General features: G+C 41.4%; 1 protein-coding gene across 2 annotated transcripts in view; it reads right to left on the bottom strand.

The window, feature by feature from the left end:
- Positions 1-810: 810 nt before the first annotated feature.
- The window catches only part of LOC136866971 (luciferin 4-monooxygenase), a 74707-nt gene continuing 48783 nt past the window's right edge, over positions 811-26734 (bottom strand). The window contains exons 5-8 of one of the 2 annotated variants that reach the window (XM_067144062.2): positions 21749-22018; positions 12569-12796; positions 8224-8389; positions 811-1583 (exon numbers count right to left, since the gene is read on the bottom strand). In XM_067144062.2, coding sequence (XP_067000163.2) covers positions 1468-1583; positions 8224-8389; positions 12569-12796; positions 21749-22018 — 780 coding nt within the window. In that variant the 3' untranslated portion in view covers positions 811-1467. The remainder of the gene's footprint in view (positions 1584-8223; positions 8390-12568; positions 12797-21748; positions 22019-26734) is intronic. The other variant, XM_068226979.1, reaches the window with a different exon arrangement.

Here is a 26734-nt window from a genome sequence, read left to right as displayed (position 1 = left end):
TGATCGAGTATTTTATATGACAACATTGCTTTTACATTCCTACTGACGTTTTTGTAATGACCTATGTTGACTTCAGTTAGGAAAACCACAAAGTCAGTCTTTCTGAGAATCCCGTAGGGAAGCACGGGTACATCAGCTAGTACTCTATATAATAACGCTTCTGTTGCCTCTTACTGCACATGCTCATGTCTTCGAAGTCTGCGCTAACAATAACCTATACTAATGTCAACCATGTGTGACAAAATTAAATTCCATTACTGTATACCGCTCTGGGCGCTTTATGTAAAGAAACAAAAGACGGTCACTGCCAAACGCGTTCAGAAATATCACGGAAACGTATTATTTGTCTTTAACAATTGTTTCGTAACAAATGTTGGAAACTGACGACATTTAACAATGGTTAAGTAAAATGTAACACGGAGTTGAAGAAACCAGACATGAATAACATTCATTATCAGATTTGTTGTTGTTTTATTTGCTTTCTTTTTTTTTTTCTTTTTTTTTTTTTTTTTTTTTGCTACTTCTTCAATGTTGCACTAACAAATCAAAGATTTTTGGCAATGGAAGGAAGGAAGGAAGGAAGCTGAGGTAGCGTTAATTAAGCTATAGCTCCAGTATTTGCCTGGTATGAAAATGGGAAACCACGAAAACCCATATTCAGGGCTGACAACGGTAGGATTAGAACCCATATTCAAATGAATGTTAAAGGAAAAAATATTTAATCTTAGAAGAGATATATCATACACCTTTTGATTTTCTTTTATTTATTTATTTAATTTATTTATTTAATTTATTTATTTATTTATTTTACACAAAATAAGGGAACGGGGTTGAAACACATTTCCTAAAACAATAACAGTTGAGATTTGAATCTTCATATTTTTTATACCTGTAGTTCACTAAACGAAGTATCAATCCTCATCGCTCGTTTTTTAATACATAGAGGCTGCTCCATTTCCTGTTCGTTGTTGAACTTTTGATCTCCTAAAACTGTTTTATCAACTCATTTTAAATATTCTGAAGATATTCACTAACTGACACTTGCCGGATAATCTAGTCCAATGGGACAAGGGACCACAACACTTCAGTATGAGAATCTCGATATTCCTGCCGATATTCAGTCACCAGTTATCTTACAATAATTTGAGAGATTTATGCCATGGTAGAATCTGCAAGCCATCGTCTTAACGAACTTTACGGTTAACACCAATGCGCATTGAGTTTACCATGATTATTATTTAAAAACACGAGAAACTGGTGTTCTTAGCTCGCATCATACATCGGCCGTCTGCCTCCCAAGAATCTAATAGTCGAGCAGCAATATCCAGCTCCTAAGTTGCTATCAGCCTGTTGATATAACTTACTGGTAACTGTCGTTTCATTAATACTTGTAATAGGCAATGGAGAGTGCTCTCTCGATGCGTATAATTTCGATAAATCGATAAGAGTCTAAATGATAAGATGACGTTAAGAGTTGACCATTTCCCTAACTTTTCGACGTTGTACTTTTCCTGATGGTGTCATTGGCAATTCATCCACAAAGCGAACTCCACCTCTCAGCCATTTGTGTTCAGCCAGTTTATCTGAAAACAAAAATTTTAATCAAGAAGAGAAACTTAGACCCTTATGAACAACCAAACATACAAATAATAATAATAATAATAATAATAATAATAATAATAATAATAATAATAATAATAATAATCGCTACCTTTATCTTGTATGGATTTGAGAGGAGTAACTTAGCCTGGCCCTGTTCGCGAGTGACTGCACCGCTCGCCGCACAGTGAAAACGCGCCAAGCTTGCAAAGCTATTCCCCTCTGCTACCAGTCTATTGGCGCCCTGTCCTCTTACGGGGGACCTCCTGGCGGTGTGAGAAAGAACTAGAATGTGAACCCAGATCTTTCAAATTCGAGAGGATTCTGGAGGCTTCTCCTTTCGAGAAGTACCTGCCCTGATTTAAGGCCGGCCGGGCGAGCTATTCAGTTCATTCAGAGAGTTAGTGCTGTTGAGGAGTTTTACTGTGGAAAAATACAGAGACTGAAACAAAGAGCTCTCAGTTGTATTCACTGACTTGGAAGAAAACATTTGACAGGATCGCAAGAGATGAATTAGAGGTTGTTGACGAAGGAAAATGAATGTTCAGGTAATCCAACATATGTACAGGAACAGCACAATGTTCATCAGGAGTTACAGCGGCTTTTCAGTAAAGGTAGGAGTTCACAAGCGATCAGCACTGAGGCATTTACTATTCAATATTGTAATGGATGTGCTAACAGGGACAGTAAGGAAGCACCAAGGACGAGATGTGATATATGCACAGACTCACAAAATGAAGCGGAAGTATTGATGCAGGACTGGAGAAAGATCTTCAGGATAACGGTATTAGGGTGAACAAAACTAAGACAGAGTGCAGTATGAGCTGTGAATATTCCATAACCTTACAAGGAGTGAGCATATCAGTTGTGAAAGAATATAAATAGCTTGGCTCTAACATAAACGACAAAGGCTATCTCGGAAGCGAAATCTCAAACAGAATCCATCCTGGGTGTACAAGGGTTTCCAGCGTGCTGTGTGACAAGAGGAATACAGCCAAATTGAAAGGGAAAATAGGATGATGATGATGTTATTGGGTTTACGTCCCACTAACTACTCTTTTACAGTTTTGGAGACGCCGACGTGCCAGAATTTTGTCCCGCAGGAGTTCTTTTACGAGCCAGTAAATCTACCGACACGAGGCTGACGTATCTGAGCACCTTCAAATACCACCGGACTGAGCCAGGATCGAACCTGCCAAGTTGGGGCCAGAAGGCCAGCGCCTCAAGAAAGGGAAAATACACAAGGTAGTTCGGAGACCAGCACTTATACATGAAGCGGAAAGCTGGTCTATCACCAGAGGGCTGCTGCAAAAGATACGTATCACAGAGTTGAAGATGCTGGGATATTTGTTTGAAATGACAAGGAGAGATAGTGTAAGGTATGCGACAATCATAGGAACACTAGGTGCTGGGGAATAAATCAGAAAGCTGAGGGAAGCAAGATTGAGGTGCTGTGATCATATAGGACGGAGGGTCTGGAATATGGCTGTGCATTAGAAGAGCAGAAAGGGAAGACCATAAAGAATATGGGTGGACTCTATAAAGGACTATATGACAGAGCTACACGTACAGGAAAACCTAGTCCCAGATAGGTTATCCGCGGATAATTTAAATATTTAACTGCAGTATATTACACCAAATGTTTTGAAACTGATCGATTTATTAACATAATAAAATAGGCCTAACACCTGGCACCAGAACCCCTACAGTCGCAGATTTAAGAGGGATTTTCTCTTGCGACAACTACCGACGTATTGACCTTTCTTTCCTTCCTTCCATTAATTGCGGGCAGGAGCCAGTTACACTTAGATCATACTTATGACTTTATGGCCTCAAAGCTCTTTATATATCCCATATCAATGTCAAGGGTCGCCTAACACAAGCAAAAACAAGAGCATACCTGAATGAAAATCAGTCATTATTTACGAATTATCAGCAAAATTATCCGCCGATATCTTCATCCGTGCGGTGTTCTACCCATAAACTGGTTTAATGCAGCTCTCCATCAACCCTATCCTTTGCAAAAGTATTTATTCCTACATAACTACTACATCCTACATCTACCCTAGTGTCTTTGTCAATTTCGTGCCTCAGTCTACCCCTCCCACCCTTGACGCCTAGATTTCCCTCAAAAACCAACTGAACAAGTCTTAAGATATGTCCTAACATTCTATCTCTTCTTCTGGTCAAATATCGCACAATCGTTCTCCGCTCACCAATTCGATTTAGCATCACTTCATTTGTAATTCGATCCACCTACCTCGCCTTGTGCATTCTTCTGTAACGCCACATTTCAAAAGGTACTATTCTCTTTCTTTTTGACCTAGTTATCGTCCATGTTTCATTTCCATACAATGCCACGCTCCCGACGAAAGTCTTCAGAGATATCTGTCTAATTCCTTTGGCAATTTTCGAAATGAGCAAATTTATTTTCTTTAGGATAACCCTTCCTTGCATTTGTTCGTATGTATTTTATGTCCTCCTTACTTCCACCCTTCTTAGTTATTCTTCTACCGCACCAAAAAAATGCATACACTTCTTTTAAGACGTCACTTTCTAATCTAATATCTCCTGCAAAACCTTTTCTATGTAAACATTGAAAAGGAGAAGAACAAACTGCAGCCTTGCCTCACTCCTTCCTGGATGGCTTCCCTTTCATGGCCCTCGCTCCTCATCACGCCAAGCTGATTTTTGTCCATGTTGTAGAAAGTCCTTGTTTCTCGGTTTCCGAACGCGGTCACATTCAGACTTTCAAATAGTTTAGATCAATCAACGTTAACAAATGCCTTCCCTACGTCTACGAAAGGCATGTACGTGGGCTTGCCCTTATAAATTATATCCTCTAACGAAGATAAGGCGTGACATCAGGATTGCTTTACGTATTCATAAATTCCTTTGAAGCCAAACTGATCTTCTCCCAACTCGGATTCTTCTTGTTCTTCCATATTCTGTAAATAATACGCATTAAAATTTTGCAAGCGTGAGATACAGAACTAATATAAAACCAACAATTTTTTTCTCCTCCGTTTCGGCCGCCTTTAGAATACGTTTGACAATCTCTGCGGTATTTTTACGCTTCTCTGCCTTTTCTCTCTGCTTTCATTCTCTACTTCATTCTTCTGTTCTTATGAATAGGACCTACCTTTTTCCTGTTTCTTAGAAACCATGAAACGTTATGACGAATTGTCTCAATAGACTCGTGCCCATGATGCAACCTTCCAGAAGCTCCGTCTTCGTCAAGTCCAACCACATTTCTCGAAAGCATTTTAGTTCCTACTCTCTCATCTTGAATAACGCAAAGAATCTTTTCGTTAGTCTGTTACTGTTTTTAATAATAATAATCGTATGGCCTCAGCTACCGTATGCAGACATTTTATTTTAACGCCATCTGGCTGTCTGCTCGTCAATTTGGACGTTCCGTTTTACTCTAGGTTTGCTAGATGGCAGAGTAAACCAAATCTCTCTTGGGCGTCTGTGGCTGAGATTTAATGAATTTAATGAATGAGACCTTTTATATGCCGACATCGTACGATATGGAATGTCGAGTGGACTTCCTTCCGCCCTTCAAATATCCGACTACCACCTTATCTTGGGATCCGGAAGTCGACACTCCACCACTGAAACGCAGAGGCAGCTATAATAATAATAATAATAATAATAATAATAATAATAATAATAATAATAATAATAATAATAATGGCTTTGCGTCTCACTAACTAGGGGAGAGTCCTACAGTACCGGCCATTGCTGGTTCTCGTTTTAGAAGCTATATGACAGTAGCTTACAGGTGGCACATTCCCACGTGTCATACTTTGGGGGTTTAGTTTAGCGTTAAGTCTTGTGTGAGATGTGAGTATTGTACGTTGGCCGGCCTACGATTGCGCGCGAAAAATTTATTTTCAAGCCCCAGGTACTCCATTTCCAGGTAAGCTGTTGATTTTGTTTTTACTTATATATTATATACACTGACTGACAGAGCAAATGCAACACCAAGAAGGAGTGGTCAGAACTTTATGCCAATTGCAGGGTAGACTGACGTCACTGAAGTATGCTCATGATGTGAAATGCGCCGCTGTGCTGCGCACGTAGCGAACGATAAATGGGACACGGCGTTGGCGAATGGCCCACTTCGTACCGTGATTTCTCAGCCGACAGTCATTGTAGAACGTGTTGTCGTGTGCCACAGGACACGTGTATAGCTAAGAATGCCAGGCCGCCGTCAACGGAGGCATTTCCAGCAGACAGACGACTTTACGAGGGGTATGGTGATCGGGCTGAGAAGGGCAGGTTGGTCGCTTCGTCAAATCGCAGCCGATACCCATAGGGATGTGCCCACAGTGCAGCGCCTGTGGCGAAGATGGTTGGCGCAGGGACATGTGGCACGTGCGAGGGGTCCAGGCGCAGCCCGAGTGACGTCAGCACGCGAGGATCGGCGCATCCGCCGCCAAGCGGTGGCAGCCCCGCACGCCACGTCAACCGCCATTCTTCAGCATGTGCAAGACACCCTGGCTGTTCCAATATCGACCAGAACAATTTCCCGTCGATTGGTTGAAGGAGGCCTGCACTCCCGGCGTCCGCTCAGAAGACTACCATTGACTCCACAGCATAGACGTGCACGCCTGGCATGGTGCCGGGCTAGAGCGACTGGGATGAGGGAATGGCGGAACGTCGTGTTCTCCGATAAGTCACGCTTCTGTTCTGTCAGTGATAGTCACCGCAGACGAGTGTGGCGTCGGCGTGGAGAAAGGTCAAATCCGGCAGTAACTGTGGAGCGCCCTACCGCTAGACAACGCGGCATCATGGTTTGGGGCGCTATTGCGTATGATTCCACGTCACCTCTAGTGCGTATTCAAGGCACGTTAAATGCCCACCGCTACGTGCAGCATGTGCTGCGGCCGGTGGCACTCCCGTACCTTCAGGGGCTGCCCAATGCTCTCTTTCAGCAGGATAATGCCCGCCCACACACTGCTCGCATCTCCCAACAGGCTCTACGAGGTGTACAGATGCTTCCCTGGCCAGCGTACTCTCCGGATCTCTCACCAATCGAACACGTGTGGAATCTCATTGGACGCCGTTTGCAAACTCTGCCCCAGCCTCGTACGGACGACCAACTGTGGCAAATGGTTGACAGAGAATGGAGAACCATCCCTCAGGACACCATCCGCACTCTTATTGACTCTGTACCTCGACGTGTTTCTGCGTGCATCGCCGCTCGCGGTGGTCCTACATCCTACTGAGTCGATGCCGTGCGCATTGTGTAACCTGCATATCGGTTTGAAATAAACATCAACGTCCGTGCCGTCTCTGTTTTTTTTCCCAACTTTCATCCCTTTCGAACCACTCCTTCTTGGTGTTGCATTTGCTCTGTCAGTCAGTGTACATTCTTTGATAATGCTATAGCTGGTAAGAGTTCTTTCACGTGAGTGTCTTCCAGTACCGGCCAACCATATGTCATCCAGTACCGGCCAATAGGACTTTTAAAGAAATAAAGTATATCCACTTATTATCACTTTCCAGAGTGAAATGATCGAGAAAAGGGGTCAAATAAAACGAAAGTGGTCCTAGGACGGGATGAAGATGGCACTAAACTAAATTATTTCTAACAAAATGACTGCAAGGAAGGCTGTTGAGGCTTTTTGTGCGCCAATACGTACGTTAGGAGATCGTCTGAGACTACTTAGAGTTGGCGTGGCTGTGGATCTAACTCCTCAGGATCTAGATAATCTTCTTGTCCCTGAGCATGCAAACTTTTTAACAATTAGCTTTCGCTTTGGCCGAGCACTCAAAAGTACTTTACCAATTCAACAAGGAAAACAAAACTGCCGGAAAGTACTTATATTATGATTATTATGTAAATACTAAGGAAATGGAAGAAAACACATGATACATAATTTGTTGTGAGTCATTGGATGAAGAATGGGTGCAGTGTACCAAATGCAAAGACTGGGCGCATGTTGCATGTGTAGAGTAAGGGATTAATTTGTATTTTATTTTTAATTATTGCAAAAATTAAACTAAACTTGATGTTAGTGGATGTCAATTCCAATAATTATGTGTTTTCGAGTTTATTCTGTATTTGATGTTAGTAATTTATTAGACTTACATATATTATAAAATAGTAACTGGCCGGTACTGCAAGAAGATTTCTGTAGTCCTTGGAAATTAAACTTTGTTGTATTTTTAAATAAAATAATATTTTGGTAAAATTTTTTGGAAATCACACCCTTACATTGCAAAAGCATTTAATGAAGTACAAGATTATTGTATGAAAATCTCATACCTTATAGCATTTTATTTTTTATAAAGGAAAACGTTAAGGTGGCCGGTACTGTAAGACTCTCCCCTAATTTTACAGTTTTTGGAGACGCTGAGGTGCCGAAATTTAGTCTCGCAGGAGTTCTTTTACGTGCTGGACTTAGCCAGGATCGAACCTGCCAAGTTGGTGTCAGAAGGCCAGCGCCTCAACCGTGTTACTGTTTTTATTAGGTTATTATTATTATTATTATTATTATTATTATTATTATTATTATTATGTCATGAACTTAACGATACTCTAACTACTTCCTTTTTAAGACTCGAAGGGTAGTCACTGAAGAAGGTGAAGAAGTTGAGTGTTGTACTTACCCTGCACAAGATCCACGAGTTCCTTCTCTGTCACCTTGGAGCCCGGCTGTCGTATCACCACCGCCATTGGACGCTCTTGATCCAGATCATGTTTCATCCCTACAACGGCGCAATCTTTCACTTCTGGATGTTCCAAAAGCTCTGATTCAATCTCCACGGGTGCAACCTGTGACAAAGTAAAGTCTGTTAGTATATCCAAATGAATACACAATTGTTCGCACAAACATTTCCTCCTGTAAATGTGTCTTAAGACGAATATCCGCTGGGTATCCTCCATGCTTCTCCGTCCTGAGCATTTTGTTTTAGTTATTCCTAGCTTCTACATTGCTTCACGTCTTCAAACCTTCTTCTTCCTATTCCTCTTCGTAGGCCTATGACCTATATGTTAGGCCCCTCTAAACAAGAAGGAAGTTCCTCTTCGTCCATCTGTATTTCCCTCTATCGCTCTTTTTGAAGACAGTTACTGGGTAGTATGTGACCCCACCAGGGCATTTTCCTCTCCCTTATCGTTTTCATCAGGCGTCTCTTCTCTCCTAAACTTCTTAGTACTTCATCATATCTCCCCTTATCTGCCCATTTTTCTTTTCCCATTCTTCTCCACAACCAAATTTCAACACTTTCCAAATATCTTGTATATTTCTTTCTTAATGTCCATGTTTCAGCTCCGTATGACACTGCACTCCACATAAAACACTTTGTGAACCTCTTTCTTAATATACACCCATGTTCATAAGAAACAGAATACCTCACAATCTTGTAACTTATTTATTACTATGTACAGAATAACATCTTCCGCAAAGAGCCTCATCTCCGATTCCCCTTCTTTACACATATCATTGATATACATAAGAAAAATAAAGGTCCAATAATACTGCCCTGAGGAATTCCCCTCTTAATTATTACAGGGTCAGATAAAGCTTCGTCTACTCCAATTCTCTGAGATCTATTTTCTAGAAATATAGCAACCCATTCAGTCACTCTTTTGTCTAGTCCAATTGCACTCATTTTGCCAGTAGCCTCCCATGATCCACCCTATCAAATGCTTTAGACAGGTCAATCGCGATAAAGTCCACTTGACCTCCTGAATCCTACAAGCTGGAATCCTACAAGTTGAGCTTCAGTAGAATAACCTTTCCTAAACCCAAACTGCCTTTTATCAAACCAGTTATTAATTTCGCAAACATGTCTTATATAACCAGAAAGAATGCTTTCCCAAAGCTTACATTCAATGCATGCCAAACTGACTGGCCTGTAATTTTCAGATTTATTTATACACCCTACAATAGCAACTCTACATTCATTTGGTATAGCTCCTTCATGCAAACTATAATAAGATAATTACTTCAATGCCAGCTGCTTTTCTAGTTTTCAACTTTTGTATCTTACTGTAAATGTCATTGTTGCCATAGGTAAATTTTAATACTATTTTAGTATTAGTCACCTCCTCTATCTGGACATTTTCCTTGTAACCAACAATCTTTACATACTGCTGACTGAATACTTCTGCCTTTTGAAGATCCTCACATACAACTCCCCTTGTTCATTAATATTTCCTGGAATATCCTTCTTGGAACCTGTTTCTGCCTTAAAGTACCTATACACACCCTTCCATTTTTCACTAAAATCTGTATGCCCGACAATTATGCTTGCCATCATGTTATCCTTAGCTGACTTCTTTGCTAGATTCAATTTCCTAGTAAGTTCCTTCAATTTCTCCTTACTTCCACAGCCTTTTCTTACTCTATTTCTTTCGAACCTGCACCTCCTTCTTAGACTCTTTACTTCTCTGTTATTATATAGAGAATCTTTACCATTCGTTACCACCTTTAAATGTACAAACCTGTTTTCACATTCCTCTACAATTGCTTTAAACACATCCCAGAGTCTGTTTACATTTTTATTTACCGTTCTCCACTGATCATACGTAATTTTTAACAACTCCCTCATATTGTTTTATCAGCCATATTGTACAGCATAATAGTCCTAATTTCCATATCGTCTTACTTTCACCTTTATTTTAACTACCACTAAAACAGTTTTGTGATCACTAATACCATCTATTACTTCGGTTGCTCTATAGAACTCATCTGGTTTTACCAGCACCACATCCGGAATATTCTTCCACTTAGTTGGTTCCATCACTTTCTGAATCAGATGCCGTTCCCATATTAACTTATTTGCCATTTGTTGTTCATGCTTCCTGTCGTTTGCATTTCGTTTCCAATTGACATTTGGTAAATTCAGATCTCCCACTACAATCACATTCCTTTCCTTACCGTTTCCCACATCGCTGATTATCTTGTAAAATAATTCTGAATCAGCGTCTGTGCTACCCTTTCCCGGCCTGTACACTCCAAAGACAGCTATTATCTTTACAGATGAGCCTTACGCTAGAATTTCATGTTTGTCATCTTTAACCTTTTCAGAGCTTACAAATGCTTCTTTCACCAGAATGAATACTCCTCCTCCTACCATTCCTATCCTACCACTACGATATACACTTCAGTTCCGTGAGAAAATTTCTGCATGCAATATATCATTTCTCAGCAATGATTCAACTCCTATTACAATATCTGGAAAGTATATATCTATTAAATTACTTAATTCTATTCCTTTCTTTACAATACTTCTACAGTGGAGCGCTAACCTTTTTTCTGTCTTCCCTACTTGATTTTCTGTTCCCTGTTCCCTTAACTCCGCTCCCTAGGCCGCCCGGTTTCTCTGAATGTACCTCCCAAATAAATTATAAAACTCTTTCCAGTCTATACCAGAATCTTTATCAGAATACACAGTTCACTCTGTCAGATGCTTGTTTCCAATCAATGAAACATATGTATGTCTTTCCCTGTTTGCTTCTAACATCCTTTTGCGATCACCTTTAGGCATCCATTTGCATTTCTGGTTCCTTTTCCCTTTCTAAAACCAAACTGGACATATTCCATATTCTTCTCAAAACTATCCTGAAAACAGCCTTAGTAACATGATATATGATCCTTTCCTCACATTCAACACTTTACAGTTCCGCAATTTCCAAATACACACAGTTTTATAACATACGGCGCAAGTAGGGGCAAAAGATCTTTCTAGGTCGACGCCCCGAGCAAATAGCATTACAAAAACATGATATATAAAACCGACTGTTCTATAGTTTTTATATTGTTTAGGGTTACATTTCTTCTGTAAAGGAACCATAAAGGTCCCAAGAAGATTTTTCTGGCCAAATGTCTTTGTCGTATATAGTGTTCACCAGATTGGTCAGTGTAACAATGCCTCTGTTTCCTAAAGCTTTTAATTCTGGACTTCTTATTTACAATCGATGATAATTTCAAAAGATTATCACTGATAGTTTCTTATGATGCTATACCAACGTGGTGAAGAAGTGAAAACTCAGAAAACACCAACGGGGTCCTATTCACGAAGCAACAAACAAACAAAATCAACAGTTATAGCCGTCAAGCAAGCAACTCTATGTCCTAGGGATTTGAACTACAAATTTTAGAAAAATAAAATATAATAATGTTTGAGTATATATACTTTATTTATTCCTAAATATTACAATCATTTTTAATCATCGTTATCCGGTCGATTAGATTAGCAGTTTGCCTTTTCCTACCATTATGACCGCTAATGTGAGTCAATGCAGAGTTTCACTTAAGCTCTCATGAATACGTTCAGTGAGGACGGTTTTCAAAATATCAAAAAACGCCTTAGGGTAGTGAAAAAGGAACACATTACAGAATGAATTATGTAAATAAATTAATTTGGATATTTGAATAAAAGAAGGACTAAAGGAACTAGCGATTTTAGGCTGTTTTTCCGGAACTGCATTTAGTGCGGAAGTGATTTTAGAAATTCGATTTTTTTTAGTTTGATAGATCTATCCAGGACTCACAGTTTGAAACATTTCCGGGCCCTGTGGCCCTTCAACTTTCTGCACAATTGAGGAAATCACTTAATTTTACGTTTTTCGTAGTATGGGGACCCCAAGTTTTTCTCATAAGAAATGTTTCCATCATTAAATGGTAATGTTTAAAAATACTTCGCATTGAGCTACAAGGCTGAAATATTCTCACAATGCAAATAATACATCATTATTTCAAAAACATCATTCCGAATTTTGTCCGCGGTTAGGTCGAAAACAGCTTAGAGTTGCGGTAAGAAATATAAGATAAGATGTAAAAATACTTATCGTTGAGTAAAAAAACACTGATGTTTTCACACAATGTAAAGAAAACATTAATTCAGAAATTTATAAAATGTCGAAAATTTACCCCTGATCGTTTACCTATTTGGAGGTTGTAAAAGAGTACTTTAGTAGTAACTTAATATTCGACTGTTTACTTACGTGGTTTCCTCTGTACTTTATGAGGTCCTTAATTCTGTCCACGATGTAGAAGAAGCCCTCATCATCGTAGTAGGCCACGTCTCCAGAGTGGAGCCAGCCATCTTTGTCGATGGCGGCGGCCGTAGCCTCGGGATTGCGGTAGTAGCCCTTGGTAAGTGTCGGGCCCTTCATGCAGAGCTCGCCCTCCACGTGCGGCCCCACTGCTCGGCCTGTGTCCACATCCACAACCTGGACAAGAAATCAATGTTCCTGGAGCTCAAGAATAAGTTTATTTAATATATATATAGTAGCATGTGCCCGTGGCTTCGCCCGTGTTTATTGATTCAAACGCGTTAGACGCTATTAAACCGTAAAAGTAGCTTGCTGATAAGGCTGACAGTTACATATTTAAAGCTCTTTGGCACAGCCATGAGGGATCGGTGAAAAGCTGCGCCCGCGTATGTTAAACATTTCAGATCTCGGCGCCCCGTAGATTTGCCTGGGCATCGCACACATACACATAGACAAACAATTCGGGACATCACGGACAGAACGAAAATAGCTTCCAATGGCATGGACATAAAATGGCTTCTTGACTGATATATGTATTACTATTATGTTTTTTTCAAATTTGCCTTTACGTCGCACCGATACAGGTAGGTCTTTCGGCGACGATGGGATAGAAAAGGACTAGGAGTTCGAAGGAAGCAGCTGTGACCTTAATGAAGGTAAAACCCTAACATTTGCCTGGTGTGAAAGTAGTAAACCATTGAAAAGCATCTTCAGAGCTGCCGACATTGGAGCTCATACCCATTATCTCCCAAATGCAAGCTCACACGTACGCACCCCTATCCGCATGGACAGCTCCCTCGGTCTACTATTCCTTGTTTATCTATCTCAAGTTTCCTCTGAATAAAATACATGAGATGGAGGTATGTGAAAGAAAATACAGTTCACGTTTTATTGCTGATATACTGAAATCCTCGTAGTATTCTCTGACATTTTAATGAATAAAATAAGTAAGAAGTAAATAAATAAATTATTAAAACGATTAATGCATATAAGCACAAATTTTTATCGAATAATAAGATCTCTGCTCTCCGTAGATTTTCCTGCGCATCCCACAAATGCACACAAGCAAACCCTTCCGTATATTACGGACTGAATTTGGCTGTTCGTGTCTGGGGCCGAAAATGGCTTCCTACCCCATGGAGTTAAAATGGCTCCTTGACTTGTGTTCTCTACTATCTTACGTACGTTGCCTAGGGACGGTGAATCTATAAATTTCATCTTGGTGACAGCACGTTGGATTGTCATTATCCCAACACATGTTTTTCGACGGTTTTTCGTTCATAACTCACGGAAGAAACCGAAAATTAAAAATCCGGCTTCGAGGTGCATTCGGAATTTCTTCCATTTACATATGTTCAAAATGTCAGATCTCTGCGTGCCGTGGACTTGGCTCGGCATGGCGCGCACCCACACAGATATACCTGAAACCTTCTGTTTTCAGTTTAAACTTAACTTATAACTTTTAGGTTCATCAATCTGCCGAAACTAATGTTGAGTAAATACATTTTAAAAATGCCTGCCAAAAGAAAACGTATGGTAACATATTTTTACTTCATAAAGAAACATCTTAATAAAAACAAAAAGACATGTTTCGTTCTAGGAATAACATCATCAGATCCTGTCAAATCACACTCAAAATATTTAGAGAGTTATAAACATTGATGTTTATTTCTGTTTAAATCCTTAAAAGCTTCATATTTGGAACTTATCTTAATAATATCCTTACTTCTCTCAGCTCTAATCTGATCATAGTATTATTATATATGTAGAAACAGTAATATATTGCTCCCATGGATGTAGTTAAAAGGGCATAATGTACTTAAATTGGTTCATTTAATGTAAAAGCCATCGCAAATGTGCCATGCTGATTCATAACCGGTGTAATCGCCTGACTGTTGAATGCAGGCATGCAAACGTGCATGCATTGTGCCGATCAGGTGCCTAATGTCAGCTTGAGGGATGGAGTTCCATGCTTGTTGCACTTGGTCGGTCAATACAGGGACAGTTAATGCCGGTTGTGGATGACGCTGTAGTTGTAGAATGATGTCACGTACGTGCTCGATTGGGGACAGATCGGGTGATCGAGCAGGCCAAGGTAAGGTGTCGATATTCTGTAGAGCACGTTGGGTTACAACAGCGGAATGGGGGAGTGCATTATCCTGTTTGTAAACACCCCGGGAATTCTGTTCATGAATGGCAGCACAACAGGTCGAATCACCAGACAGACGTACACATCTGCAGTCAGGGTGCGTGAGTTAACGACGAGATAGATCCTGCTGTCATAGGAAATTGCTTCCCAGACCAGAACTCTCGGTATAGGTCCAGTGTGTCTACGGCTTACATCGGGAAACACAACGGACCACCACTCCATCCTCCTATGAGCACTCGCTTGACACCAGTGAAGTCGCAGACGGCGGTGGGCGGTAGGGCGTCTGGCTCGCAGCTCTCCTTCATGCAACGGATTTTGAAGAGTTCGCTGCGATACTGTGGTGCCAACTGCCGCTCGAATTGCTGCTGCAGACACAGTCCGCTACGCCACAGTCAAACGCCGTATACGGCGGTCCTCCCTCTCGGTCGTGCCATGGGGACGTCCGGAGCCCGGTCTTCTTGCGAGCGTACCTTGTCATGACCACCGCTTCCAGAGCGCATGCACAGTGGAGACTTTCCTGCCAAGTCGTTCTGCAATAGCGCGGAAGGAAAATCCACATTCACGTAGCCCTATTATATGGCATCGCTGAACCGCAGTGAGCTGTTCATACCGGCCTCTGCGTCGTCCCCAAGGTATTCTTGGGTCATTCACAATCACTCCCTTCAATTTCTCAGGTAACTAACGCTCTCGCACAGTACAGACCGTATTTAAAGCAAACCTGATGTGTAAAGTCATGGGGCCACTACTAGCGTCCCGCTAATGCAGTTTGCTGGATATTTGAATCAACGTTATCTTTCAGATGTATGAACACGCCTACCAGTGTTCGTTAATCTAGCGCAATCCCTTCTTCGTGTTTGGATACTTTTTCCGTCAGTGTTGTTCGTTGCCCTGATGGTACGCCTTCTTATCCTCACAATATTTCTTCTTGGACGCACAGTGTTGCATCTTGCGTTCTGTGGACCACTTCCTACCAGTTTTCATTTTAGATTTCTCCGCGAATTTGTGCTTGGCTACTATTGTACTGAAGGTTCCACGATATTCTATGATGTCGTCCATGATATTCATTTCTTGGAGGTCGGCCTTTGTTTCCTCTAGCCAGTTTATTTTGATCTTCTTTGAGTTGATTACCATAAATAATATTTTGGCGAGTCTATCGCTGTTAATCCTATAGATATGGCCACTGGATTTCAGGCGTCTCTTGCGAACGGGATCAATCCACCTGTCAGTTAATGAGTAGAGGTCCGCTGTTCTCCTCTTAATCCACATTCCATTTTCTCTCGTGAGACCATACATTTTCCGGAGAATTTTCCTTTCTTGCTTTTCAATTTCTATAATTTTAGAGCGAGCTTTTTGCAAAACAGCTGACATGTGAACATGCTCCGCTGCAGTGGTTCTCTCTTAGACGGTGGCGCCGCTGCTACCTGTAGTGTGTTATTTACTAACTCTACGTCCTCGCCCTCTCCTGTCCCATCGACGTCCGTGTCGTTGCGGCGTACAGCCAATTTTAAATATTATAAAAAATAACAATGACTTTACGACATTTTATGGTACCGTCTGTTGCGTTTATTTCTTGTAAATTCTGCCTAATTTATTCCAATCAATTGATCTTGACCTTCCTTGAATTGATTATAGTTAATAATTGTTTAGTAAATCTATTACAGTATTGTCTGTTGTTCTGTACAGGCCTGTGGTTTCTCTTTCAATCCATATGTCATTAACATCAGTGGGACTACATATTTTTCTAACGATTTTTCGTTCTTGCTTTCCAATTTCATCAATTTTTTAAATTCTATTTTCTTACAATTTGTTTTGCGTCCCACTGACACAGATAGTTCTTATGACGATGATAGGAGAGGGATTGGCTAGGAGTCGGAATGGGATGGCCGTGGCCTTAATTAAGGTACAGTCCCAGCATTTGCATGGTGTGAAAATTGGAAACCACGGAAAACCATCTTGGGGTTTGCCGACAGTGGGTTTCGAACACACTGTCTTCCGAATACTGGATACTGGCCGCACTTCAGCGACTGCAGCTATCGAGCTCGGTAGGCGAGTCTTGGATGCTATCTCATGTAAGTTGTTGTTATTATTATTATTATTATTATTATTATTATTATTATTATTATTATTATTCTGGTTTTGGGCATGTAAAGATCGCGGAATACAACACTGTCCATTAATCTTGACCCTTCTGTTCTTGACTTCAAAAGTTTATCCTTCAACTTTGCTCTTTCCTCCTTTCTTGTGTCCAGATTCCAGTATTTCCTTTCTTCTACTTCTTCTTATTCTTCTCCTGGATGCCCTTGCAATTTTGTATCAATCTTATGAAAGGTGTTCTGTCTTATATTATACACTGCCTGACAAGGAAAGTTAAGCACCCAGAAGGAATGGTCCAATATTATCCCACTTTGGTATACACGCATACCATTGATGTGTGAGTAAAGGATTAGATTTACAAGGATCTGCACTGTGTAGAACGCCCGGCATGGCACCGTCCTGTTGCTCATAAGTCAACCGCTGTGAGTCAGACAGTTAAGTAAGACGTACAGGGAGCACTACGTACATTACGAAGCAGCCGCGATGCCTCTCAGATGCGTTAGACAGCCTATCCACCAATCGACAGCATTTGCAGAAGCTGCGTTGTGGGACTGCATGAGGCTGCAATGCCAGGCATTGAGATGTCACAGTGGCGCGATGTTGGACTCAATGGGTACATGAGGACACCCAATCACGTCGTGCAGGTTCGCGTCGACCAAAAACACCACCCCGAGGGACGACCATCGTATGGTGCACCAACATTGCGGGATCCCATAACTCGGCACCCGCCATCCGCGAACATGTACTGGAGACTCTGCAACATCCTGCGAGTTCCCGCACAGTATCCCGAAGACTTGCGTCCGCCGGATTGAGGTCCTACCGCCCTATGCATCGGTTGCCATTCACACCAGGGCACCATCGCCTGCCTTGGAGTGGTGCCTTGCCCGGAAGGCATGAACAGAACACGATTGGCGTTGCATCATGTTCAGTGATGAGTACCGCTTCTCCATAAACTCCGATGAATATCGTATGCGGGTTTGGCTCAGTCGAGGGCAGTGGGTAGATACCGCCCATATTCTGGAGAGACACAAAAGGTGTGATCCCTGGCATCACAATGTGGGGAGCCGTAGGATATGCGTTCAGGTCACCTATAATAGTGCTTCGGCAGACTTTGACGGCAATACGTCACACGTCCTACCCTTATGGCACAGCCCCCTGGGACAGTGTTCCAACAAGATAATGCACATCCACACACAGCACGTGTGTCGATGGACTGCGTCTGTGAACACGTGTGGGATGAAATTGGAAGGGCACTCCGCCCCAGTACCAACCTGCTGGATGTGGAGGGACAGCAGCAACAACTTTGGAGGACGTGCACTGTGGCCAGGGTGGTAGAGGGTTAGACACCCTACTGACCTGGCGCTAACATTCCACCTGTAACTGCCAACGGCCTTGTCTCATTCATCCCATATTGTAATCAGCTCAAAAAGACACATGGTCTTTCATCATATGTAGTTTCATTCACTTTCCACAACTCCTTCTTTGTGCTTAACGTTTTTCGTCAGGCAGTACATCTTCTGTCATACATTCTTTTACACCTTGGATCCACTGGTTTCCATTCTTGCTCTTTTAAACATGGTTATACACCCGTTTTGTCAATCTGCTCGTGTCCATCCTCATTATGTGACCAAGAAATTTCTAATCGTGCCTGACATCCTCTCATTTTCCTCGTCCTTGCATAGATCATTAGTCTAAACTCTCTTTCTTCCGTTTTCAATAGTCCCCAGACTTTCCTCAAATTTTTCCTTTTCTCTGTCTCGTCTATTTCACCGATTTTCATTTAGAACATCCATTCTGTGGCATACATACTCTCTGGTTTGATTACTGTGTTGTAGTGTTTGATTTTAGTTTTCCTAGAGAGATTCTTCTTATTGTAGGTATCTTTAGTCATTTGGTATCCTAGTTCCAGTTTTCACGCTCTGATCGGTTCGATTCCTTATTAAGTCCATTAATCTGAATTATTTGACCCAGGTATTTAAATTTATTAAACTTACTGATTTTCCCGCATTCCATTTTTAGCGCTGTGGATCCGAAATATTGGTCATAAAAATTCTCTTCTCAAAATATATATCAAATCCAACTTTTCCTGCTATTTTTTCGGAAGATTGATTTGTTCTAATGCAGTCTTCATGCTTACAGAGAGGATTGCTATGTTATCAGCAAATTCCAAACTGTTTACACCCCTTTGCTCTTTGATCCTGACCTAATCTCATGATGGAGTCAACTTTTTTTTGTTGAGTCCTTCTACCCATTCTCTTATTACCTTCTTCAAGACGCTATTGAAAAGAATCGAGGAAGTCTATTATTATTATTATTATTATTATTATTATTATTATTATTATTATTATTATTATTATTATTATTATTATGGGGTTACCCGTGGAGCAGAAAGAGGTTAAAGAAGGTGCCGGGGTGAATGGATCTACCTACAATATCAAAATTGAATTAAAACTTTAAAAGGTTATATTTATTTTCCAAAAACAAACTTAACAACATATCAGGTACGAAAGCAATCTTGAAGCAAGACTAGGAAAATCCAAGATTCAGAACTTTAGCAATTTTGGGCTTCAAGCCCCTAGTTTACAGTGCCAGAGATACAGGATTCAATTTACAAAATCTTTAATTCAAACTAAAGAATCATTTATCCAAGGGCAGAAATCCCCTTAATTCAAGAGCATTTGCTCCCTAAATACAATATCAAGCCTCCCAGAGGCACTCTTCATAATTACAAACTTTGAAATGAGCAAACCGGCTCTTCGTTTCTTACAGCCCGCTCAAGGCAATATTACCTCAAAAGGTTACACTCTCAGAATTACAAATAGCAAGGTTTAATACAGGGGTATCTCGTACCCAATCTACAGGGCCTTTGCGAAAACGAACAGGTTAAATAAACCGCCCGAACACAAACTGCATGGAGGCGTACACTGCGCTCCCAGATAATGAAAAATTAAAACCTACTGGGCTCTTGGCCGATGAAGCAGGGGCTATTCCCAAACTACTGAGGTGGCCCATATCGAAATGACTTTAACACATTACAGAAGGCAAAAGGCTTACAAAACGTGTCACCTCAAACCAAGATGAAAGGGAGCTCGAGAGGGTAACTCGCTCTTTTTCCCCGATTTATAATTAAAGATTTTATGAAACCAAAAGTGAAGTTACATTTTAGAAAAGTAGGTTACATAATAAAGATTCGGATCTTCCCCTCGGAATAATTTGCAGAGATAGCAAAAAAGAATGAAGTTATGCGGCCATTACCTTGTAGATGTTCTAGCTGCCGAAGAAAGAGGCCGCCCGCCTCCTGCTTAAACACACACACTCAGAAACATGACGATCAATTGGACAAGAAACGTGAAAAGCCGCAATTTATAAACCCTCAGGGAAGGTTCGAAATCATTCAAGATTATTCAGGACTCACCCTCTTAAATTTTATTGGTTGAAAACTAATTACAAATAAAGTGATTGGCTGGATTCAAAACTGGCGGAAAGAAACGGAAGTGTTGCCAATCCAAAAATAAATGAACATAGATCAGTTATGGTAAACCTAGGAATACAAAACTTCCTTCAGTTAAAAGTTCTTTCACCTTGCACCAGAGTGCATGATCAGAGTTTTTGGGTAGTGTCATCTGTGGAAAAATGTTCAAACTTCTTGATGTACGGAAAACAATACAAGGAGAAATTCAGTTACTTTAGGAAACTTCATAACAGTCAGTGGTGACATCTTCTGATTAAAGTTCTAAGTTCCTGTTGTAGTAGTTTCCACTTTTGTTCGATAGAGGAGTTCATTAAGGCGCTTGAGGTGTACCTCCCGGTACAATTATTATTATTATTATTATTATTATTATTATTATTATTATGTCCGACTCGTTGGCTGAACGGTCAGCGTACTGGCCTTCGGTTCCGACGGTCCCGGGTTCGATTCCCGGCCGGGTCGGGGATTTTAACATTAATTGGTTAATTCCAATGGCACGGGGGCTGGATGTATGTGTAGTATTCACCATCATTTCATCCTCATCACGACGCGCAGGTCGCCTACGGGAGTCAAATAGAAAGATCTGCACCTGGCGAGCCGAACCCGTCCTGGGATATCCCGGCACTAAAAGCCATACGACATTTCATTTTTCATTATTATTATTATTATTATTATTATTATTATTATTATTATTATTTCTTCGTTATGCCCATTCAAAGAGCGCCTTTGAACTTGTTCGCTGACCTGATGCTTTTCGGCTTTTCGCCTTCTTATCCTCCCAAGAACTCTTCATGAATACACTGTGTTGCACCTTACGTTCAGTGGAACACTTCCTACCAGATTTCCTTTTAGGTTTCTCCACGAATTTGTGCTTGGCTACTGTTGTACTAAAGGCTCCACAATCTTCTATGATGTCACCCGTGATATTCATTTCTTGGAGGCCCACCTTAGTTTCTTCTAGACAGTTTAGTTTGACCTTCTTTGAGTTGATTACTTTAAATAATCTTTTGGATAGTCTCTCGCTGTCCATGCTGTAGATACGACCATAGAATACAATGCGCCTCCTGTGTACAGCATCAGTGAACCTGTCAATTAATTAGTAAATGCCCGTTGTTATCCTCTTTATCCGCATTCCATTTCCTCCCGTGGGATCGTACATTTTCCAGAGAATTTTCCTTTCTTGCTTTTCAATTTCTATAATTTTAGAATGACCTCCAAGGAATATGGTTTCTGAGGCGTATTAAGCTTATGGCAAAACACCCGTCTTCTAGTGTCGTAATTTCGCATTGTGAGATATTAGATATTAATGTGAGATGTTAGATATTAATGACAAATAAACAAATCAAATTCGTAGGTCAACATAATATCTGAATAACAAAGTGAACATAATGGTTGTGTCTGGTTAAAAGCTACGAACCTTGCATACGATGCTGCGGAGAGGCTTTCCAGAAGATCCTTCCTTGTAGCCAGAATCGGGAAGCATTCTTAAAGCGAACAGGATCTCCGTCATTCCATAGCCTTGAAGGACGGGAATCTTGAGTTTCTGTTCGACCAGTTGCTGTGTCTCCTTACTCATCGCGGCACCGCCAACCAAGAGATTCCGAAGACTAGAAATGTCGTAGTGATCTATCATAGAACTCTTCGCAACTGCAACGGCGTGATTAGGAGGTAGGAAGGAGAAATTTACCTGAAATCATCATAATAAAATCCTATATTATATCTCTATTTAGCCCTTAAATGCATGACATTTAAAATTTTGACATTTAAGTGTGTTTTTTTGAATTCTCGAATTCCCTGGAATGAATGTTTATGTCAAGGGAAAAGATATTCAATATTCCATGTTGGACATGTAATGAGCAATAATATGTATATATATTGGGTACCTATATGTTCAAGGGACAAAAAATTAGTCATCGTAGTGCGCTCGCGAAGATGGATCGTTAAACCTGTAGATGGCGCAGCTAACGAGTCCTGTGCTCAACTGCACGCACACTGCCTCGACGTGAGCATAAGGCAGGAGCGTTCCGTGAGACACTTATGTTTAAAGCAGACAGCTTACCTCACCATGGGTAGATGTAAGAATATGACAGAGTGGCAAAAAGGGCCGTGCCCATGGTCATAAGGTGCGTAAAGTTGCTGGATTTGACTACAAGCAGTGGTGTACAACACGTGGAGGGGCCGATAGCCTTCGATGTTAGACCCCTTAAAACAACAAGCATCATCATCACAACACGTGGACACGAAACATGTCAGAATTGCTGTCGGAGAGATCCTGACTGAGAGGGACTGGAGACACGTTCCACGGCTTGTGAATCGAAATCACATCCAAATCCCACAGTAATTGCTGCAGTCAATGAATGGAGGTCCATCCCAACCTGTTAGGGAGAGAGCATTGCGACGGCAACAGCATGTAGTGAACATTTGGAGTCGGTCGCCTCGCAAGAGGCCATTGCTCACACAGGCATATAAAGCTGCGTGTCTTCAATGTGCTAGATATCATCCAACGTGGACAGTAGCTGACTGGCGGAACGTAATGTGGTCTGATGAATCACGTTTTTGTCTGTATTCCAATAACGCAGGTGATCGAGTGCACTGAAAGCCAAGTGAAGCACTTGATCCTGGATGTGTGCAAGGTCCGGTTCAATCCAGAGCTGCGTCTGTGATGTTTTCAATGACTGGACCCACTCTCTGCGCTGACCACTAACATTTATACATTTTGGATGATCAGGTGTTGCCTTTCAGTCAACATCTGCATGATTTGCACGTTAATACCCGATTTTTCAAGATGATGACAGGAGAGTCCATCGGACTGGACGCATACGTGGCTGGTTTTATGAATACTCCCTCGCCCCATTACATCTCGAGTGGCCAGCAAAATCACCTGACTTGAACTCCATTGAAAATGTCTGGCACATGTTGGAACAGCGGGTAAAACGCCGATATCAGCATCCCCGCAATTTGGTGGAATTGCGCGATCAAATCCTCAGCGAGTGGCTTAATCTTGACCTGGATGCGACGTACCAACACAATCTTGTAGACTCAGTTCCTAGCCGGATGCAGGCGGTTAACAAGTCCAGAGGCGGATTTACACTGTATTAAATCATACTTGTAATGATTTCTCCAGGGATGATTTTTTCAATCAGCTTATATTTCAATGTTATACATATTTTTTTATCCTGGATAAACATTCGACAACAATAGACGTATTTCTATATACAATATAGACATACAGATAAAGTGTTGTCTCCTTTCTTCTTAATTATTTGCTACTACGGATTTGCATACATACAGTATGTTCTTTCTTCGCTGATAAAAATGTATATGAACGGATGATTCAGCCCACCTTCCTAGTTTCAGTTCCTTTGAGTGTTTGTCTGACTTTGAGAAAAAAAAGAATACCAGAGTGATCACCCCAGGCTACTAGTGCAAAACTCAGTACGAGTTTGTGTACTTGTTGACAATCACATTTCGTAAAAGGAAAAAAATGCACCCAGAAAGATTACGGAATCAATCACTACTGATCTGCATTCAGAGCAGTCGCCCATGTGGTGACGATATCGTTTGATATTGCACTCGGGCATGTGAAAAAAAATGAAATGGCGTATGGCTTTTAGTGCCGGGAGTGTCCGAGGACCTGTTCAGCTCACCAGATACAGGTCTTTTGATTTGACACCCGTAGGCGACCTGCGCGTCGTGATGATGAAATGATGATGAAGACGATACATACACCTATCCCCCGTGCCAGAGAAATTAACCGATGATGATTGAAATTTCCGACCATGCCGGGAATCGAACCCGGGACCCCTGTGACCGATGGCCAGCACGCTAACCACTTAGCCATGGAGCGGGACAAAGTTGAGCCAGTGAACAGGTTTGTCTTAAGTGACGCAAAACGAATTGCAAAGTTGAGGTCAATGCAGCATTATATAACATCTTTCCGCTCATCAGTAGATACCACTCAAAATCAGCCATCCACTGGACAACCAATGAGCGCATCCAGGATTATTTACAGGTGGAAACATAGCCTGTCCGCCTCTGTAGTGTAGTGGTTAATTTGATTAGCTGCCACCCCGGAGGCCTGGGTTCGATTCCCGCCACTGCCACGAAATTTGAAAAGTGGTACGAGGGATGGAACGGGGTCCACTCACCCTCGGGAGGTCAACTGAGTAGAGGTGAGTTCGATTCCCACCTCAGCCATCCTGGAAGTGGTTTTCCGTGGTTTCCCACTTCTCCTCCAGGCAAATGCCGGGATGGAACCTAACATAAGGCCACGGCCACCTCCTTCCCTCTTCCTTGTCTATCCCATCTAATCTGTTCAGCATAGCAGGTGAGGCCGCCTGGGCGATTACTGATCTTTCTCCTCAGTTGTATCCCCCGACCCAGAGTCTGAAGCTCCAGGACACCGTCTCTGAAGTGGTAGAGGTGGTATCCCTCGCTGAGTCCGAGGGAAAAACCGAAACCTGGAGGGTAAGCAGATAAAAAGAAGAAAAATTATACAGGCTCTCCATGAAAATGTTACTGAGAAGGCAACACAAAACAAGCGAACGAAAATAGATCCTATAAACATTGGTCGGTAATCCAATATCTTTGTAGTTATGGTCCGCTACCAGAACATGTGCCCCCATCCCCTCCACCCTACGTCGCATCGAATCATGCATTCCATGGAACACCTCTGCCTGTTGCCGTATTGCATCACAGGCATTGAACACGCGTTCTCGTAGTGTATCCATATCATTTACGGGGACACACACGCCTTAATTTGTGCATGTCCCCAAAGCTAGAAATATGTCGGAATTATTTTCCTTGCTCTCATTATTTAAGAAAGCATAGCTTCAAACCAAACTGTATTATTCCCTATAAACATTGTAAGCTCATTAGAATGATATCAATCCTATCCTCCAGCTGAACGCTCTTACTCCGGATTACCTAACTACCAAAATGGCAGAATAGTTCGGTAGAGTCAAGCTCTACATATAAAGTTCACCCTTGCATTAGAACATGGTAACATGATCGATCTTAAATTTAGAAAATAGTGCCTCTCCGTTAATAGAACAACTAATTATCTTCCATGACCATACATTTTTAATCTTATTGATAATTACCATTTTGGTAGTTGATATTATACGAAGTTTAATATTCAATAAATTTACAAATCGTTACCTCCTTCAAGGGCAAACAATTGAAGTAATTTTAACAATTCTATCTGCTTTAGGCTTATCTTTACTGCTCTCCCATCCCTCCGACTTGTTTGCCTTCTTGACGAATCAATAGATCCACATATTACAGCCTAAACTGTTGGACACCAATGATATTGAAGCTATGAATATACAGATTTTACTACCCCGTTACGAATTTGACTCATGCATAATCCCTTAAAATGAAATGCCTGTTGACGGCTTCCGTTATTAGATGTAGCTAGTCAAGCCAACGGGCAGATCAAGGTATTGGCCCTCCCCGATCAATTCACCGTTCATGGAAGAGCCGTATTAGGTCTTGAACCGGTGCCCCATCATAATAAGACCATAACAATACGCTAGTAGGTGTACAAGCAATATTCTTTCTTTCAAGTTGCTTTACGTCGCACCGACACAGATAGGTCTTATGGCGACGATGGGAGAAGAAAGGCCTGGGAGTGGGTAGGAAGCTGCCGTTGCCTTAATTAAGATAAAGCCGCAGCATTTGCCTGGTGTGAAAATGGGAAAATACGGAAAACCATCTTCGGGGCTGCCGACAGTGGGGCTCGAACCCATTATCTCTCGAGTACTGGATACTAAACGCACTTAAACGAAGGCAACTATCGACCTAGGTACAAGCAATGTTTAGGTAGGAACGTATTTTCGTCTTTTGTTACATACGACTGTCCGTAAATTATTGTAACATTGTGATCATCACTAATGATAGCTGACCATAACTCCGAAGATACTGCGTACGCGACCAACGTTTACAAGGCCCCTTTTCCTTCGTTTGTTGATTGCTACAAACTCTGCAAATATTGGAAGTTTTGTCTAGGACATCCTGTATGGCACACTCTTCCCTACTTTGTCATGATCATCATTCCACATCCGTACGCTCAGGTCGCCCATGGGAGTCAAATAGAAAGACCTGCATAAGGCGATCCGAACATGCCCTCAGAGACTCCTGGCACTAAAATCCCTGCCATAAATAAAATAAGTAAGGATAACGGCTGATATAATAAGTATTATTATTATCATTAAGAAATAATTATTAAGAAATTAAGAAGTAACAATGAAATTTACCAGAACATAGAAAACATATCAGAAACAATATCCGACTTGTTGGCTGAACGGTCAGCGTACTGGCCTTCGGTTCAGAGGGTCCTGGGTTCGATTCCCGGCCTGGTCGGAGATTTTAACCTTAATTGGTTAATTCCAATGGCACGGGG

Source organism: Anabrus simplex, chromosome 3 (genome assembly GCF_040414725.1).
Source record: "Anabrus simplex isolate iqAnaSimp1 chromosome 3, ASM4041472v1, whole genome shotgun sequence".
Taxonomy (NCBI): domain Eukaryota; kingdom Metazoa; phylum Arthropoda; class Insecta; order Orthoptera; family Tettigoniidae; genus Anabrus; species Anabrus simplex.
Note: the sequence above shows the minus strand (reverse complement) of the source record. Positions and strands in the feature narration are given on the sequence as shown.